We start from the raw sequence: 18,907 nt of genomic DNA on the forward strand, positions 1-18,907 counted from the left end.
CCAGACAATTCATACCGCTCTCTAACAAATCAATGGTAAATGAAATCAGGTTATATCAAAGTAAATCACAAATCTGCAAGAGATACACACTTGGAATTTGCACTCCTGGGTTATTCAACTGGAGGGAAGATTGGTTGAGGTCTGAGGTGGACAGGAGAAAATACAAGGACACACTGAGAATGCTTTCAAGCACAAAATGTTTATTTTGTATTATTATACAATATTGAGGCATTGGTGCCACTGACTGTGTCAGCATACAGGAGAGGAGGGCAGTTTATACAATCAGGCAAGAGCGACTTGGAAGGTAAGATTCAGTGCAAGCATAGGGAAAAGAGTGCAGTACATACTTCCCATGTTTGCTCATGAAGCACAGACATGAATCTAAAAACAAATTCAAGACGTTGAAGAGAACAGAAATCTCTCCCCATCTTAAAAGGTTCTCGCCCTGCATAATGGTCATTATAAAATTCAATTCCAACAGAATTGATGTGTTTACAGTCAGGGATTACCAACAAAATGGAAACATTTACAGTGGTTGAAGACTTTGGGAGATACATTTCACAGCTTGACAGAATGAGGCGCCAAGGCCTCCAGCGGAGAATCCGAAATATCATGAAAAGAGAAATGTATCCATTATCTAGTCTTAAGATTCAAGGGTTTACCCCCTCACATGTCATAAGGAGCAGGTTACAGTGATCCCAACAACTTGTGTATTACAATGAGTATGAGATCCACCAAGTACATCCTACACAGTGCCTGGTGCACGTTACTAACATAGTACCGGTGGCCATCCTTGCCTTGTCTTTAAACAGAACAAGGGATTCATTTTCATAGCTGAACCTACCATTAGTTCTAGCAGCTAATCAATGTAAGCTGCATAGATTTAATATAGCAACTGTAGAGTCTATGTAAAGTATATGCTCAATGAAGTATTGCTGATGCCACATATAAACCTGAAAAAACTTCAACAGAATAGAAAAAAAAATAAAACACCAAATCAATAGCCACATCAATGGCAAACAAATAGATCTGAAAGATTCTTAATTGGAATAGATTTAAAAATTAACATCCTTGGTGAAGCAGGAACCCCAATCTTGTAACAAAAAAAGAGGTATGGTGAAAAGTAAGCAGAACAGTGAATTGCATTGCACAACAAGAGCAATGACTACATTCGTCTTCCTTAAAACAGAGAAAAATATCTACTCGTTCATATGGAAAGAACATAAAAACAAGAACCTTCCCAAGTGAAATCAAAACTTTTCAGCAACTCCACATGTGCCAATTCTGAGAGGATTGTGAGCATGTACAATGAATAAAGTGCAAAGTAAATCATAGTAAACATAAAAAGAAAAAATTGGGCATAGTCAAGCTTTTTAAGTCAAGTCTATAATAAAATATTTGAATCCTAACCTAGTCACCTAAACATGTACTGGAGAAATGCATCAGTAACTACGGTGCAATACATAGACCTAATGAGACATTAGTAAATCAAGAATGTCATTTTGGTTTTTTATAATAGATCACAGATGAGCCCAAAAAACTATGGCCAAAGGTTATATAAAAGAGAAGTATCACCTCCCCTCAAAGAGAGATCTGCCCATGCATTACCATCTTAACCACTAAGACGATGTCATTTCAATTAGTTCTCAAAACTGAGAATCTATTCCCCGGAAGTCCTTTGGTTCAAAAACATCCAAAGACTAAAAAGGAAAAGAAAAAATCAAGCAAAATGTTAAAATACAACATAAAAATGGTATGGGGTGTCTTCAAGTGACAATTGTAGCTCAGTTTGTACTTTGAAACAAATTTTATTTTGCAAAAATCAAGAAATTATTCAATTTCCTAGATTAAAAATAAAAAAGCCAGTGTTTTTCTATGTTTTTTACAGACTTAAATAAAATATATATATATTAATTTTAATTTATAAGGTTGGAGAAAGGATACAGATATATAAAACATCCATCTTTCACAAGTAAGGTGAAAAGCAAAAAGGAAAATGTGCTGTTTGTATGTATGACTGGAATGTGCATTAAAAAGGGAAAAAAATAAGGTCAACTAAAAACTGGTGGATGGGGTAAAAAAAAAAAAAAAAAATTGCTAGCATTGATCTTCCTGTTTTTACACTCAGGTTTTCCCAGGTAAACTGGAAATTACTCAAGGCACTAAACCTCCCTTAATTTTTTATTTCAAGTACTATACATTTCAGAATGTGTAAAATTATAAAACACAAAATAAGGACCAAGCCGTGAGGGCCATGAGACACTACACGCATGACGTTCACAGTGATTATGAAATGCAGAGTATGGTTGTGTGCAGGTAGATGTGGGTTTGGCCAGGACTTGCAGTCATACCATACTCTTCCTCCATCTTACAGTGCTTGAAGAGGGCTGCTACGAATCATACAACTTTACCCAGCACCGCTGGGGTGGGACATGAGAACACACAATGCGTGGGCAGGCTCAGATAATTAAAATATGGACTTTCATATAAAGGAAGGCCTCAAAGCTACGTGATCCTCATGTTGGAATGGGACTGCTTCATGGTAGGCTGTGGCAAAGACATTGGGAATATCTGCATGCTGGCAGACTGAGTAATCAGCTGACTTCTTGCCATTGTGGGCATTGTGGCTCCAGCCCACTGCACTCCATACACTGGTGCTGGGAAAACTCCTGCATACTGACAAAGGGGCATCATGTAAGGTGGTAATATACCAGACTGCGATGCTCCAGAAAGAGCTGCTGGAATGGAGGAGGACAGTCCCATGGGGGCCGGACAAGTCAGTGGAGTTTTGTACTTTGTCGTTGTTTCTGATAAACCTTGATTTGCCTAAGGAGAGAGAGTAAATATTTCATGACTGAAGAGTTGTAGTCAGAGACAATACAGTCATAATACATTTATAAAAAGGCTATGAAAATGTCCCAGGTTGCAGTTTAGATCTCACTAACCATTCCATTTTATGTTTCACTGTGCAATGTTATTACATAGAAGTTCAGATGGGAACAGACCATCAATGGGAATCCTCCTTCCCCCTTGGTCCTTTAGGTCCATTAACCATGGATAAGGCAAGGTTTATTGTGTTTAATGAGTGAAGTGCTAAAAACACCAAACACATGATGATCTGTGTCAAAATTAGGAATGCTGCCTTGTACCATTTCTATGTTATTCCTCCTGAAAATGTAAAATACATGTAAAACTAGGAATCCCAAATCCTCTTGCCAATAGGGTGCATCACTGTAAACTGACACTACCCAATCGCTATCCGACTAGAAACGGATTTTCCCCCCAACTAATCTAAGATTGTGCCCGTTTGTTCTAGTGTTTAGTCTCCTAATAAATACATTTCCCTCCTGAGCCTTATTTATATGTAACATATATAAAAGGTTTCGATCGCGTTTTCACCTCTTTCCCTTCTTTCCGATTGTAACATATATTAAAAGGTTTCGATCATGTGTTATCCAGGAATTTAGAAGAGATTTAGGGGTTCTGATTTCTGAATGCCTCAAAGTGAGTTCACATTGAGGTCAGGCAGCAAGGAAAGCAAGTCGGAAGCTCAGCTGCATTGCTAGAGGTATTACCAGTAGAAAGAAGGAGATTGTGATCCCGCTGTACAGCACTCTGGTCAGAACACACCAATGCTGAGCTTAGGTCTAAAGACCTCACCTACAGAAAGTCTAAAAAGTGGTGGAAGGTCTTAAAGGGGTTGTCCCGCGCCGAAACGTTTTTTTTTTTTTTTCAACAGCCCCCCCGTTCGGCGCGAGACAAACCCGATGCAGGGACTTTAAAAAAAAAACGCACAGCGCTTACCTGAATCCCCGCACTCCGGTGACTTCTTACTTACCCGGTGAAGATGGCCGCCGGGATCTTCTCCCTCGGTGGACCGCAGGGCTTCTGTGCGGTCCATTGCCGATTCCAGCCTCCTGATTGGCTGGAATCGGCACGTGACGGGGCGGAGCTACACGGAGCCGCTCTCCGGCACGAGCGGCCCCATTGAGAAAAGAAGAAGACCGGACTGCGCAAGCGCGTCTAATCCGGCGATTAGACGCTGAAAATTAGACGGCACCATGGAGACGAGGACACTAGCAACGGAACAGGTAAGTGAATAACTTCTAATAACTTCTGTATGGCTCATAATTAATGCACAATGTACATTACAAAGTGCATTAATATGGCCATACAGAAGTGTATAGACCCACTTGCTTTCGCGGGACAACCCCTTTAATAACAAAACTTATCAGGAAAGACCTAAAGGAGCTTAATTTGTATAGGCTGGAGGAGAAAGGGGAGAGTGAAGACAAGAGTGGAAGCTTTATATATGTTACAGCCACAAATGAGGTTCAGGAGGGAATTGTTCTTATTTGGGAAGCTAGAACAATTTGAGATTAGGAGATTTTGGGAAGGGAACCACAACTAGAAATAGATGCGGGTTTCACCTCTGGGACCCATACCTCTCAAGCTTTTTTGGCATATCCTGAAAGTCTCAGATGGTAATACCCTTTTAATGCAACATTCCAGAATGAAAACCCTACTGAAAGAACTCCAGAAATTGTGTTGCAGCACCTTGCAAACCTAATATGTCTAAAATAGGGTGTTACTTTGAAATCCTCAACTTTCAGATTTTGGGTGAAGCTCTGTTTGAAATGTGAATATCAAAAATCAATACAGCCTGCAGTTTATGTGGCTAGTTCCTTCTCATTATAAAAATAACTATCTCAAACATTTTGGAAAGGTTGAAACCAGGAAACGGACTTACTGATTGTGAGTCATCATTGTTGGGTATAGGCTTGTGCTCCAGGTCCAGCCGCTGCTGGTACTGCTTCAGTTGATTTAAGGATGGTTTGAATTGTGCTGCTCCAACAGTTTTACTTGCCCATTCATCTACAAGCTTGTGAAGGTCCTCAGTGAAGGTCCCCTTTTTGTTATTACTATTGTTCGATTGAGCTTGGATTTGTGGGGCAGTCACAGGGGGGACAGATGACTGTTCAGGGCCTACAGCAAGGCTGCTTGTTGAGGATCCTGCACAAAAACATACAACTCAAAATCACTAAAAAGTCTTCTAAAACAAGATTCCTGTCGAGCGTTTCCATTCTGTCATATGTATTCTCATTCAGTTAAGACTCAAAATTTAGAGCATTAAGGTACTAAGGCTGTGGTTTGTACAAGCTGCCAGTCTACAACCCCCCCCCCCCCCCCCAAACAATTCTGCCATTCTTCTAGAAGAGAAAATGAGTTACTGAGGCAAAAAGTTACCTCCTACGACCACCCGAAACCAATGTACTGCCAATACAATATGGCTTAGAGAAAAGGTGGCACTTAATGGAAACCATATTGTCCTCACTAGGGATAAGTGCACATGGCCATATTAAGGCTGTTTTGTAAAATCCCCCATTAGAGATGCATGGGGTATGATCCAGCAAAATAGATTGCAGTATGCTCCACCTGATGACATATGCATGAAGCCTTCCCTAGAACCAATGCTCCAAAGGAGCATGCATGTCTGCACGTATGGCTTCATACTAGAAAGCTGTATGGCCTCCGTGTGCTGCCATATAGGTTTGGAACACATGGTTCTGCAGACTGCTCGAGGCCTGAGGATGCAAAAAATGGGTAATGACTGGTACTTTGGTGCACCCTTCAGGTGACACTTTTCATACTGCCAAACAACTTCTTTGGCTACATGTCGTAGGTATAGGTGTCAAATTTGGGTAGGACATATGGCACCCCAAATCTTCAAAATCGGCCTTCACTGACCCCTTTATTTTTTTTTTAAAAACAATTCTATAATAAGACAGTTTCTAGCCACAGATCAATTGTGTTATCTTGATAAACTAATACATACAGCCCTAATAACTCAAAAGGATATTTTATAAAAACAATTTTAAAAAACAACCTCAACTGCAAATATGAAATATTAGTCCAACCAGAATGAGAATACGAAGACCAAACAACATTCAAAAAACTGATCACATGACATAAGAGCGCAAACACAATGTGTACACAGCATGCAGATAATCACACCATAGCTTACAGCATGGTTGGGTGGATTATCCGAGAAATACCTGAATAAATGTCTAAGGCACAATGCTCAGAACAACTTTCTCCTGCAGTAAAATGAGCAAGCTAGCAAGAAGAATAAAGTGTCCATGCTATGGGGGGGATGATGCCAAAGAACAAGAAAAATAAAACAGGATAGTTACTACTGCTGTGCTCTTTGCCTAGACATAGCCGTTTCAGAGTGGACCCTACAAGGCAAAACAGTACAAGACAGACGGTTAGGCACGACTAAATAGGCAATAGGTTGGAAAGACATAAGGATCGTATGAGGTTTTCAAATTTTCGGTGGGTAAGGAGACGCAGGCAACACACAACAGCAAGTCACAACAAATACTACAACACAAACATCTGTGCAGCCAGACCCTGTGCAGCCAATTAAAGCATAGCATACAAAAAAGGTCAACAGCAGACAAAGCATTCCATTCAGGTAACAGAAGAAATGTTTTCAAGTGTACAGACTTCTCCAAGTAACAGATCATGAACTGCCTAAAACTTCTCATAACATAACAAAATCTACGGTTTTAAGGTAACAGGAAAATACATTTTAGGGAGAGATTGAATTTTAATGTTACAGGTTCTAAAAATCATCAATGGATAGACTAATGGGTAATGTGTGAGTTTAAGCAGAAAAAAAGAAGTCACCTGAAAATAAAAATAACCAAAAAGTTGAAATATGTAGTTCGGGAAGAAGTAACAAGTTGAAAATCTATTTTTTTTAAAAAAGGTCATGTTCAAACATTGCAGATTCTACACCGAAAATCAGTGGCAATTTATAGTAGATCCGCGGAAATAAAACAAACCTCCTCCACCAAAAAAAAACCACTGCTGCGGAAACGTTGCTACAAATAGAGCAAAATCTGCAAGAATGAATCAGTGGCTACCAGGAGAATTAATATCCTGCATGTACTACTGAACACTATGTAAGGTATTGACTTAAGGGGTTTTCTAGTAATTGATGGCCTACTTGAATGTCAATGTGCAATTGGTAAAGTTCTAACCCCATTGATCAACAGAACATCATGCTGTGCCTAGTGCAGAGCTGAAGTATCAAGCACAGCCATATGTGTACAGAAGCATTGTTGTCAGTTCAACAGTGAACCGCTCCCTTTATTTCAATGGGACTGCTGGAGTTAGCAGCATTCATATTAGAACTTCAACTGAAATGAATGGAGTGGCTGTGCATATGTGTGACTGCTGCTCCATTCATTCCTGGATGCACTGGACCAGATCGGTGGAGTTCCAAGCAGTCAGACCCCCACCAATCTGCAAGTAATCCCCTGTCCTGTGGATAGGAAGTAACTTTCTTTCGTGGTAGAACTCTTAAGCTAAACAAATAGTCTACATTTTTCCCAAATAGTAATACATGGGATTGTAGAAGTATAACAGAAATTATTACACACACTTTAAAAGGGTTATTAATTAGCAACCCACTCATATCCTCTTCCAATTCACGCTCAATGACAGTAAAGTCATTTTGGTTATACTATAACCATTATTAAAAAGGGTAGAAGCTAGAAGTTATGGTTAGAATATCCAATCGTAATAGGTATCCCGTCAAAATAGTTGTGCTGTTCAGAAGGACTACTATTAAACCAGGGGGAGATGCATTAAAACTGGTGCAAAAGGATAAACGAGTACTTGCCTATGGGAATCACCAAAATTCTATTTCTTCGTCAGATGCTCTTTGGAGAATAAAACCAGGGACCTAATTATTTCCTATAGGCAACTCTTCCACTTTTTCCTTAGCACCAGTTTCAATGTATTGTTAATCGCCCGCAACTACAGCAGATTTTAGTCCAGAAAAATGTAAAATGCTACAGTTTAATAAGATGTAAAGAATATGATAAATATGAACAAGCACTAGTGTTTCACATTGATCCAATCAATCTGTCCTATGTCCAGCTATAGTTGCTCATCCCCCAAACCTTACAAAGGCGATCCATCTATTCTGCGACGAGTCCTCTCTTGCATCTTAGGGCCATAGGCCATTTTAATTCAAAGAAATCAAAAACTACCACAAAGAAAAACAAATACGACACCAAACATAAGGGTGTACACATTGATGCCTGGCTGCGCAGACTGTTGGTTCCTGTCCACATGCTTTTGCTGCCCAGACATTGTGTAAAAGCTGCGCACACAAAAGCATTCAAATACTAAAATGATTAAAAAAAAATGGCAGCATCTGCAGGTCACAAAGGAAGAGATGGCGCTAGTTTTGGACAATGATACTCAACCTATGGCAGAGAAACCTTGGCCAAATCATATCCCCAACAATGTAATTTATTTATCGTGCTTCTTGAAAAAAAAGCTTCAAAACGTTGGGGATTTAACTTAAAAAAAGGCCATCAGTTTGTTACATTTTCAACATAATTAACTTTGGACAAAGGTTGGTACCACAGCCGAAGGAATGAATAAGCTGTCAGAAGAAAAGGTGGCTGAGGGAGTGAAACTGGTAAAAGAAAAGTGGTTGAAGACGTGTAGAGATGAGGCGCATTAAATAGAAAAGAACAAATACAAACAGATGGATAAAGAGACAGGTCCACTGAGGAATCGGGTACGAGGTTTGCTACTAGACTTATAGGTCACTCTCTCAGACGTTTGGTGGTAAACCGTCCAGCCTGCAAATGAATATAGAGGGAAGAAAACAGAGACACTGGTAAACTATGATTAGCTATGGACATGCAGCCAGAAATCAAAGCAGCTTTGTAAATATGAAAAAAAAACCTCTTTACTACCAAAACAAGGGATTGGTGGTTTCATCTTTACAGAAAAAAATTAAATATAATACATAAGTGCTATGAAATCTGGGTACAATCATTTGGATGGGTCATTTCTACTTTAAGAGCTGTCCTTTTATAATGGCATTTAAATACTCCCACAGACGTGCAGAAAAAGTAAGTGAACCCCTTTGAATTACCTGGACTTCTGCATCGATTACTAATAGAATGTGGTTTGATCGTATCAGTTTAGAATTGTGACTTGAAAACAAACTAAACTGAAAAACACAGAACAGGAGGATTGGCCCAATATATTTAATGAAAAGGTCAACCCTCGATTGTAATAAACTGTAGATGCCCCTTTAGCAGCACTAACTTCCAAATATTTCCTGTAACTGCAAATAAAAATGTGCACAATGCTGACAAGAAGTTTTGAACCATTTCTTCCTGAAACCATTTAAGCAGTATTTCTAGAATGCCTTGCATGCAAAGCCCTCCTCAGTTCATGCCATAGCATCTCCATACTGTTAATGGTCACTTGGCCATTCCAAGGTAAAAGTCATTTATGTCGAACATTCTTTGGATTTACTTGTGTGCTTTGGGTTACTGTCTTTTTGTATCACCCCGCTTGCAGATTTTTAAAAGGTGTATGAAAACATTTTATAGGAGAATGTTAGGGTTGCCAAAAATTACATAGTTTCCTCAGTCGCAAGGCATCCAGGCCCAGAGTTAGCAAAGCACCTGCAAACAGTGATCCCTCTCCACCATGCTTTACAACTGGGATAAGATTTTGGTTTGCAATGCCCCATTTCCCAGAGCAGTATTTCCCCAACTCCAGTTCTCAAGGAGTCCCAAAAGCTCATGTTTTCAGGATTTACTTAGTATTGCACAGGTGATGGAACAATGGCAAGTACCTTATGTATTGCCACAGGTCTTCTTACTATAGGATAACCTGTTGGGGCTCCTTGAGGACTGGAGTTGGGAAACAATGTCCCAGAGTGTTGTGCATGTGTGTTTTCTCTTACTTTTCAAGATTGCCTGTTGTGCCAGTTACCTAAACAGAATGCCCACTCCTAGGGATGGATGCCACCGTTCTGAATTTTCTCCATAAGTAGATAATTTGTCTAACCATGGATTGATGTGCAGGTTTCAGGCGATAGTTTTGTAGCTTCATGTGTCTGTCTTGTCTTCTAAATGCTGCTTGCATCAAGGCATGGTTCAGACTAGATTTATCAGTAACTGGGCTATGTACCTTTATTTAATGGGCAAAGCACGTGTGAAGTCAACACTTCCAATCTCATATTCTTAACAGAAACACGTTAGCAGATGCTAAATTATTCTTTTTCTTCCTGCACTATGGAGGTTTCCTCAATGTGCTCAATAAGAGACATGAAAGGTACAACTATGTCTTATTAGTAAGACTGTGCTTGTCTAGAATTGCAACTCTAACATACAAGTCTTTATCAGTAATCAATGCAGAAATACAGTAATTCCAAAAGGGTTCACTTACTTTAGTTTGCATCTCTAGTATAAGGGTTATTTAGTACATTATTATGCATTTTCTGACCATCTCTAGAGTCCAGCCCTTTCCACACTGCATTTGTATAACCTAGATATATATCTATATATTGCCATCATGAAATGCTTTCAACATATACTATACCGATGCACGCCTCCAAATTATACAACTGTGTACCATACAATTACATACTTTTCTGATAAACCTTCATTGTAAATAAAAAAAATTAACTTTTTTTTCTAGCCAGAGAAACAAGTTATGCCAACATATTCTAGCACAGTGGATGCAACAATGCCCTTCATTAGTATCTGCCGGGGTAACAGGAGTCTATGGACAGGTTCAGTTTCTGCGTCAGGAGCATTTCGATGTGAACAGACCCCAATTATTACCAGACAAGTACTTCTATTGAAGCAGTAGGGGAACCCGTGTAACAGGATGCATCTCGCTTCCACTAAATGAAGCATAATTAAAGAGCGGTGTATCTGTTTGCTCTTGTAAATCAGCATCTCACTTTTTTTTTAATTTAAACTCACTAAAAATTGTTGGTTTACAAAAAGAATCAAGAATAGCTTGTGCCCTCATTACTTAAAGGGGTTTACCATGCAAAAAGGTCATCAATAATTGATTGGTGGGGTCTCAAGCGGCGGACCCCAGCCAATCAGCTGATCTGGCACCTGCTATCACTGCCACAATACACAGGGGTCAGAGTGGAAGCAGTTGGCTCCAGCCCCTGCATAGTGGCCAGCACTTGTAATTTTAATGACATGGGGCAATAGGCATACCTGTTCATGGCTTACGCTGTACATGGTTCGGCTGCATGAAACTGGCAACAGGTTCCCTTTAAGTTTTCTATAAGACTGCTTCAGTAAAACGATAAAGGTACATTTAAAGGGGTCATCCACTTTCTAAATACAAAGTACTTTGCATATATATTCCAGGCCATGTACTCGTTTACACTTTTGTTTTTTTAAATCGAAGTGTTTTTGGAAAAGAAGACTTTTTTTTAATGAGTTTCTATTAAAAATTTCTGATTGATTTCTATGCTTGTATTGTTTTCCAAGGCACTGCAAACTGGAGCGCTAAAATCTTACCAAATTCTGTCAGTGTTTGGGCTCATGTCCATGGGCAGGTTTGAATTGCGGATGATCAGCAGTTCAAGCCGCCCATAGGAAGACATGGGCGACCGCAGCTTAATTAAAGCATGCAGATTTGTTTTGCGGACCTTCTGGTCCGGAAAACAGATCACAGCATGCTCTATTTTTTCGCAGATCCCACAGGGTCGGCTTCCATTGAAGTCAGTGGAAGCCGTCCGATCCACGGCACACCAGCAGCTGTCACTACAGATGTGCCGCGGATCTGGGGGGGAAAGCATCCACGGAGGAGAAGACAAAAGACCTACACAACCTCAGTAGAGGAGGGAGGGAGCTGAGCTTGTGCACGTTCATGAGAGAGACCAGCTGATCAGTGCTGCGAATGCCCTGAGTTAGAAACTTAAAGCAAGTCAAGTATGAGGCTTTTTCATTGCATGAGATAACTGCATAATTTTTTTGTGATGTATTAATTTTTCATGCAAAAAAGCTTTTCATAGCCTTTAACATTAAGAGATATGTGACTAACATAGGATGGAGAGGCTGACTGCTCAGACCCTGGAGACCTCTATTCATGAAATGACCACATGGTAAGACTTTTCTACTTCCCAGTCATCTGTTAGTCACTTACGACATCCCCTATAGGCTGTCCAGGATACCCTGCTGGTGTGGCGCACAGGGGTGATATAGGACAATCCACTGCTTTGCCAGTAGGGGTTGTATTCCTGTATGGTGTGGTGCACTTATCTATGGCTGGCATCCTTGGTATCAGTTCATATGTGCGGACTAGGTAGTCTGCAGTCACTCCTCCCCTAATCTTCGGTTGAGTTGAGTGGCTGCACATTAGTCTGCAGTCAACATTTAGCTCCCTTATATTGCAATCTGGCTTTATGCATGCTACTAGGGAATGTTGTGATTGGGCCCTGCCCTGCAGTATCAGGGGATGCACATTTGGCTTCTTTTTCTGCGAGTTACCCCCTATAGGCCGAAGCAACTTTTTGCTTCCATCTACATTCCTTTATATCTTGCGATACCATATCTTACTAGGTACCCTTTTATCTTTAGCAATCATAGAGCCATCTCCCACCACCCAAGGATGGACTCCCGAATCCTCCATGGTCCCCTTCCTACATCATCCCTTCTTTCACCCCTAGTTAAAGCTACAAGGGACAGTCCTGCTTCTGCAAAGACAGAACGTCACAATTACACTTCGTCAACTGGAACTGGCCCTGGTCATCTTCTACCTTGGAGCACTTGAGTGCTAATGCTCAAATGGTCTCTAAAGCTGCTTTATTGAAGCCCTTGTCTCCCGATTAGGATTTAATTCTATGTTTATTTAGGTCTACTACAAAGTGTCTCAATAGGGTTGCTTTCACATTTGCAGGTGTGTGTGTGTGTGAGATTTATAAAAAAAAAAGTCATACAATTGTATTATTCTTTAAACAAAGGTTCAGCACCTCAAATTGCTTGCAGCCTCTTGACTGTTGGCTATGCAAATACAGTAGGTGCACCAACATAACAGCATAGCATACCGCACCAGTTGCCGGTAATTTAATGGCTATTACATTCACAACATTTAATGTTACAGCATATGCCAAGTATATTCACAAAGTGGATAACCCCTTAAGGATATCTTACACTTGATAACAATACAGATCCTGGCAGGAGCTCTACTACAGGCACTATGGCTTGAAAGGAAAGTCCTACACCCTCTACCGTTGTGTAAAGCAGCAAGCATTCCATTCCTCTCAGCAGTGTATATCCTAGTAGTATATTACCCTTTACGCAAGTTGTGCATTCTGGCTAAAATATCAAATATCTTTTTTTTTTCCTTTTTGGCAGAAAGCAGTCTGGCTGCAAACAGTTGTGTGGAGCGCAGGGTTTCAGTCCTTTGTGTGGTAGACTTAGAACAATATGGACTTAATGGGTTGTGCTACACATAACCATGTGACTGGCACCCTATAGAATCCTTATCTCTATGCGCAAAAACTATGCAGCCCCCCCACCCTCACATGAATGGTATACGAGCAAGGGGTTGATAATCAGTATTTTCCACCTGTGATGAAGCATTTTCAGCATGCAGCAGGGAATTTGTGTTTGTACCTGTCCTTGTTCCTTTGTATCAGTAACCAACGCTTTTTTCCTATGCTTTAATCCCATTTTCCATTATGTGTTCCTAATAGTGTCACCTATGGATTTTTGGTATGTAGGCTATATCTCCCGTTACACAAGCATGGAGAGGGAGCATGCACTTTTAAGGATAGTCTCAAAAAGTAGACATGACCATTGTAATTCATGGCGATCAGAAATGACATGACAATGTAGCATCTTACCATCCCTACGCAACATATATCTAGTATCAGCAAAGCAGCAGCTTGCAGCACCCCTTCCAGGTTTCTAAATTAGAATTGTGTCTCTTCCTAGACAGAAGCGACTTGTATAAAACCAGTAGAGGCAATCGCTGCACAGCAATGTACCTGAATAGATTTCACATACGGAAGATGAAGATGAATGATTATCACAGTCTCTTCTTGAGCCAAGATATAGAAACCCTGCAGTATAGCAGCAAAGCCACGTGCAGTCTCAAAGCAACGCAGTCCCTCGTTGCCTTACTATGCAGCCTCCTACAATTCAGCCTGAAATACTGCACTGACAATGAAACTAGGACAAAAGGAAAATCCCGCAATGATAAATCACCTTGTCCGCTGCTGCCATGCATATCAACACCATCCCGGACAACCCCAGAACAGATATTATCTGAGGACACCGTAACTTTCACAGAACAAGGCTGCTGTGTCTGAACGGCCCGACCCGGAGATGCCGTCAGGGAAGAACCTGCAAGATGGGTTTTTGGGTCCAGGTGAGACTTCAATGGATCCTTGGAAGGAGATCCATTACACTCTGTAGTTATTTCACCTGCAACAGAAATAAAAATAGAAAGAAAACACCAAGGTTGCCAACTCAGAAAACTAGCGTTTACAAAAATTTACTGACAAAACTGTAAAAAGGTGTAATAAAAGGTATAACTAGAAGTACACTGAATAATCAGATTTACATGTATCCGATCTGGTACATTTCTACTTAAAAATTTAGAGTTTGAGATTTTATTAAAATTTTTCTCCACTAGCAAGTAAAAAAAAAAAAGTCTTGATTGTCAGTAAATTTGTGGATAGTTGACAATGATGGTGTGGACACAGCCTAAAAAGCAATTTCAACAACCACATGCAGTTACACACTATGCAGAGTAGAAAAAAAAAGAAAAAGAAAGTAACATACTTGCACCATTTTTAAGTTGCTGAACCAAAGGATTGAGCAGCTTTCCACTTTTTAGTTTGTTTTTGCTGATCCTCCTTCGGCGGCCACTTGGTGGCGCTGCATGAAGGAATCCCACATTAGGGGGCAGAGGTTTACCCAATCTGATGTAAAGGGCTTCTATCTCTTTTCTCTGTTGTACTTGCAATTCAGAGATTTCTTTCATGTGCCTTATGATAGAAGGGAGAAAAAAAAAAAAAACAACTTGTAGAAAATATGATGAATCAAAGTAACGTACATCTACAACATGAAAGAGGTTAGTAATCCTAGAGGATACAGCAGAGTACAGAAAAGAGACCGTCTGAAGATTTACAATTGTACTCGTGATTAGGAGTCATAACAAGCGGGTTTTACAGTTTTATGAAAACTGATAGAAAGTTCTGCAACATCCAGATATATTTGGTTTCAAATTCTCACCAATTTTCAAAATCTCTGCTTGCTGTCAATGATTTTAAACCTGGCCTAATTATCTCCAACGTAGACAATCACGAGTTTTCCTCTCCTGTATCATTATTGTTGTTTTAGAACATTAGAATACTACACAGAATACTACACAGAGTATCCACAGAAATACCCATCTAGGGGCAAGAGAGACTCTTCCAACATAGCATGGGGGTACGTATGTGGAGCAGGCTTCTTTCAGCACTAATAGAACTGAAGGGAATCAATTTAAAGACAAATTAGCATAATAAGGCATTTATTCATTGGGGCAGTTAGAGTGCCTCAAATTAAAGGGACCCTCTGGTTTCTGGACAAGATGTTGTCCTAGGATCGGAGGAAGCAGTTGTACTAACTCGTGTCAACATCCCTCTGATCCACTGGTTCTGGGTCCAGTTTTTGGCCATACAAGGTTGTAGATGCAATCTTCACACTACCCAATTCCCACAGTACATTGTTAGAGTTAAGCCCCATTTACTCGCAACGATTATTGCTCAAAATTCGTTCAAACTATGGCATATGAGCGATAATCGCTGTGTGTAACTGTTACCATTGTTTACTCTTCGGCTAAACAATGATTTTAAGGTGAGCTTAAAATCAATAATTGAGTCGGAGAATAGATAGCACAGTCCGCACGCTGTGTTCTCCATGGGCTGTCAGAGATTACACTGTATTCTGCTGACAGCCCATGCAGGAACAAAAGAAGCTGATTGCAGAGCTCAGACCACATGCTGTGTTCTGCAAACAGATCCCAGAGGCTCATTTACATACAAATGAAGCTAATAAAGTGTTAATGGACATAAGTGTGCATTAGTACTTTATGCAAAATGATCGCTAAAAGGTCAATCTTTCAATCATTTGAAAGATTGTCTTTGCATGTCAATGAGCCGTTAATAGGCTAATAATGCACTTTACCTTTCTCCGATTGGCCAGAACCAGTCATGTGATCAGTGCTGGCAAATCAGAGAGCTGTGCATAGTATGCATTAGGTAGCTAGGAAAAATTGCAGCTGTCATCTTAGACAGCTGAAAATAGGGGCCGAAGCTGGCAAATCAGAGGGATGTCAGCAGAGAAGAACAGCAGGTTATAAACCCTACCTCTCTGGTCCCAGGACAGATATTTTTCCCCGAAAAGGGAGGGTTACTTTAATGCAAAGTGGTGAAATAAAATAAATCTGTTATCTAAAGGGTACATTTTTCTTACACAAGGCCAAGATGCAAATCAGAAAAGGAATGTAGACGCATCATGTTATGACGCAGGATGCCAGTGCGTCTCCCGTAAGACACAACATGAAGCACAATGCCAGGTGATACAGAGTATGGCGGCAATGTCATATAGAAATGAAGACTGTAAAATGGTAATTTTTTATGGGGTAACTGGATGAAACGCACAAGCTGAACACGTAGATTTCGCATTCAGACTGACGCATAGGATTGCCTGCTTGCTGCTTGGCAGCACAGGAAGAGGGCAGAGACCATGTTCTTGCCTTAATGACATGGACATGTTGGCATTCTTCCATTCCGCTACGCTCATCCGTGTACATTTTTGTATAGCTGCCGACAGTCATTTTGAACATTTTCAGTAAGATAATAAAGCTTATTTTTTGTTTCGAGTCTTGCATTTGTCTTTATCTTCTGCAGTCAGAAGTTCTGTTATACTAATTTGTCTTAAGTGGATTCCTTTAGTTTATTGTGCTGGAACAAGCATGCTCCACACACATACCCTTGTGCAATGCTGGAAATATCTAATTTGCTCCCGGTTAAGTATCTCTGTGGGCACCATATATACAACGACATTCAATAAGGCAATATACCTAAATGCACAGATGATCTTGATTCTGGGTCAGGCCATGGATTTACTGAAATGGCAAATACAGTGCCAGGATCTCAAAGCAATTGGGGGATGAAGGATAAAGGGCAGTGATCACTATGTGCAATACTGTAAGGTGTCATTTTGATACCTCTATCATTCTAAAATTTTTGTATATATTTGGTACTCAAAGAAAAAGCAAAACAAGAAAACCAGAATATACATCGATTACTGGTGGCATTAAAACCCCTGACAGGGCAAGTGATTATCTTGTTACAATGTCACCTGTACAGGGAAGGCATATATTAGGTAGCAAGTGAAGAGTCACTTCTTGAAGTTAATTTGTTGGAAACAGGAAAAATGAGCAAGTTCAAAGATCTGAACTTTGACCCAATCGTACAGTCATCACAATTCGACCCTTGACAGAGCACCTCCAAAATGGCAAGTCTTCTGGGACATGCTCAGAACATACTGCTTAGTAATAACCAAAAGTGGCTCTTGGGTGGCCAAGGATCATTGACGGTCTAATCTTAGCTCTCCATGCACAACTGCTGGAGAGCTACTGCTGGCTATAACAAAAAGGTATCAGAACACAGTATCACAACTTGTTGCGCTTGTGAGAATTACAAAAAGTCTAAAATTACTAATGCTGAACAGCAAAGGCCTTAAAATCTGGAGCGTCTCAAAGTTAAAGGTGGCCAAGCGCCACATCTCCATCTTGGATTTGGAAATGCTGCTGTTCAGGGGAATAATGGCTTACTCTGAGACTATAAAGATAAAATCAGTGAAAACATGATAGCCGATACAGAAGTGCCTATCATACTAGTTGGAGATTCAAATCCAAACTGAATTTAGACTCTGTCCCCATATTGATATTTTTGAGAAAACTGTTGTGGAAGATCTTCGTAAAACTACCAAGTTTTAAAAGTCTTCAAGTCAGTAATTTATCACCTGATTAAATTCAATCTCTGCTGGAGCTGGAATCAGATCACACTATTATGATCAAGCCATCAAAGGGGGGGCGGGGGTCATCATGGACTATCACCCCCTATGTGGAGACATGTAAGAAATTACAATATAGATTACGATGCGGTTGCTGGTCAGTTGTGTGATTTTTTTTTGTTCCATGCTAAAGAAATGGGCCTCATCAGTCAGAATCCGTGGTTTATTAGGAGTCAAAACATATACTAATAACCACGTATTACTGCCTACCAAAAGTACACAAGGGGATATCCCATCTGCACCCTATTGTGTTGCGCATCAACAGTATATCACAAAACGTCAGTAGATATGTTGATCGAATATTGTGTCCATTTGTTGAGGCACTACCATCATATGCATGTAACACGGTGGATGTGTTATAATGTTTGGATGAGGTCGTGGTGATGGACAAAAAAAAAATTAGTGAATTTTGATGTGGAGGCCCTTTATAGCTCCATCTTTTATGCTGGGGCTGTGGGGCACTTTCTGAGTCAGAGGGATGTCCAATATCAACATAATGGGCTGATCCTGCAACTAGCGTAGGTTGTGCTCAATGACATACTTTTCCCCCTCTTTAAACAGAAGGCTTATCAGCCCAAGGAAGAACCCGAAGTAGGTTTGAAAGCTCGCTATAACATCATGTATTTTTGTCAGCCATTAAAAAGGTATCATCTACAAGATTACTTGGCTTTTCTTGCTGAGAATAAAATCACATTTTGCTCTACTGGCTAATACGGTACCAAACCTTTTTCGTTTTAAGGAGAAGTAGAAATCGTTCTAGGAATGAGGCCTTTGAAGTAAAGCCAATGGAGATAAGAGGCAGGCTTATTGAGAGAAACTATCCAAGGGATATTGAGGAATCTGCTTGTAGATTCGCACAGACTCAGAAAAGAGAAGTTGTTAGTACCCTGTCCTAAACCAGAGTAGTGTAGAACGGTTAGACATGAGGGCCATGGAAAGTATGGAAAATTGGACGATATTGGAACATTCTG

At 40.2% G+C, this 18,907-nt stretch overlaps 1 protein-coding gene across 2 annotated transcripts in view; it reads right to left on the reverse strand.

The window, feature by feature from the left end:
* Positions 1–230: 230 nt before the first annotated feature.
* Positions 231–18,907, reverse strand: part of WNK2 (WNK lysine deficient protein kinase 2) — a 170,811-nt gene continuing 152,134 nt past the window's right edge. Inside the window, exons 22-27 of one of the 2 annotated variants that reach the window (XM_066596507.1) lie at positions 14,652–14,857; positions 14,073–14,291; positions 8,571–8,669; positions 6,195–6,239; positions 4,751–5,013; positions 231–2,826 (exon numbers count right to left, since the gene is read on the reverse strand). In XM_066596507.1, coding sequence (XP_066452604.1) covers positions 2,506–2,826; positions 4,751–5,013; positions 6,195–6,239; positions 8,571–8,669; positions 14,073–14,291; positions 14,652–14,857 — 1,153 coding nt within the window. In that variant the 3' untranslated portion in view covers positions 231–2,505. The remainder of the gene's footprint in view (positions 2,827–4,750; positions 5,014–6,194; positions 6,240–8,570; positions 8,670–14,072; positions 14,292–14,651; positions 14,858–18,907) is intronic. The other variant, XM_066596508.1, reaches the window with a different exon arrangement.

The sequence above is a fragment of the Eleutherodactylus coqui genome, chromosome 3 (assembly GCF_035609145.1).
Source record: "Eleutherodactylus coqui strain aEleCoq1 chromosome 3, aEleCoq1.hap1, whole genome shotgun sequence".
Lineage (NCBI taxonomy): Eukaryota > Metazoa > Chordata > Amphibia > Anura > Eleutherodactylidae > Eleutherodactylus > Eleutherodactylus coqui.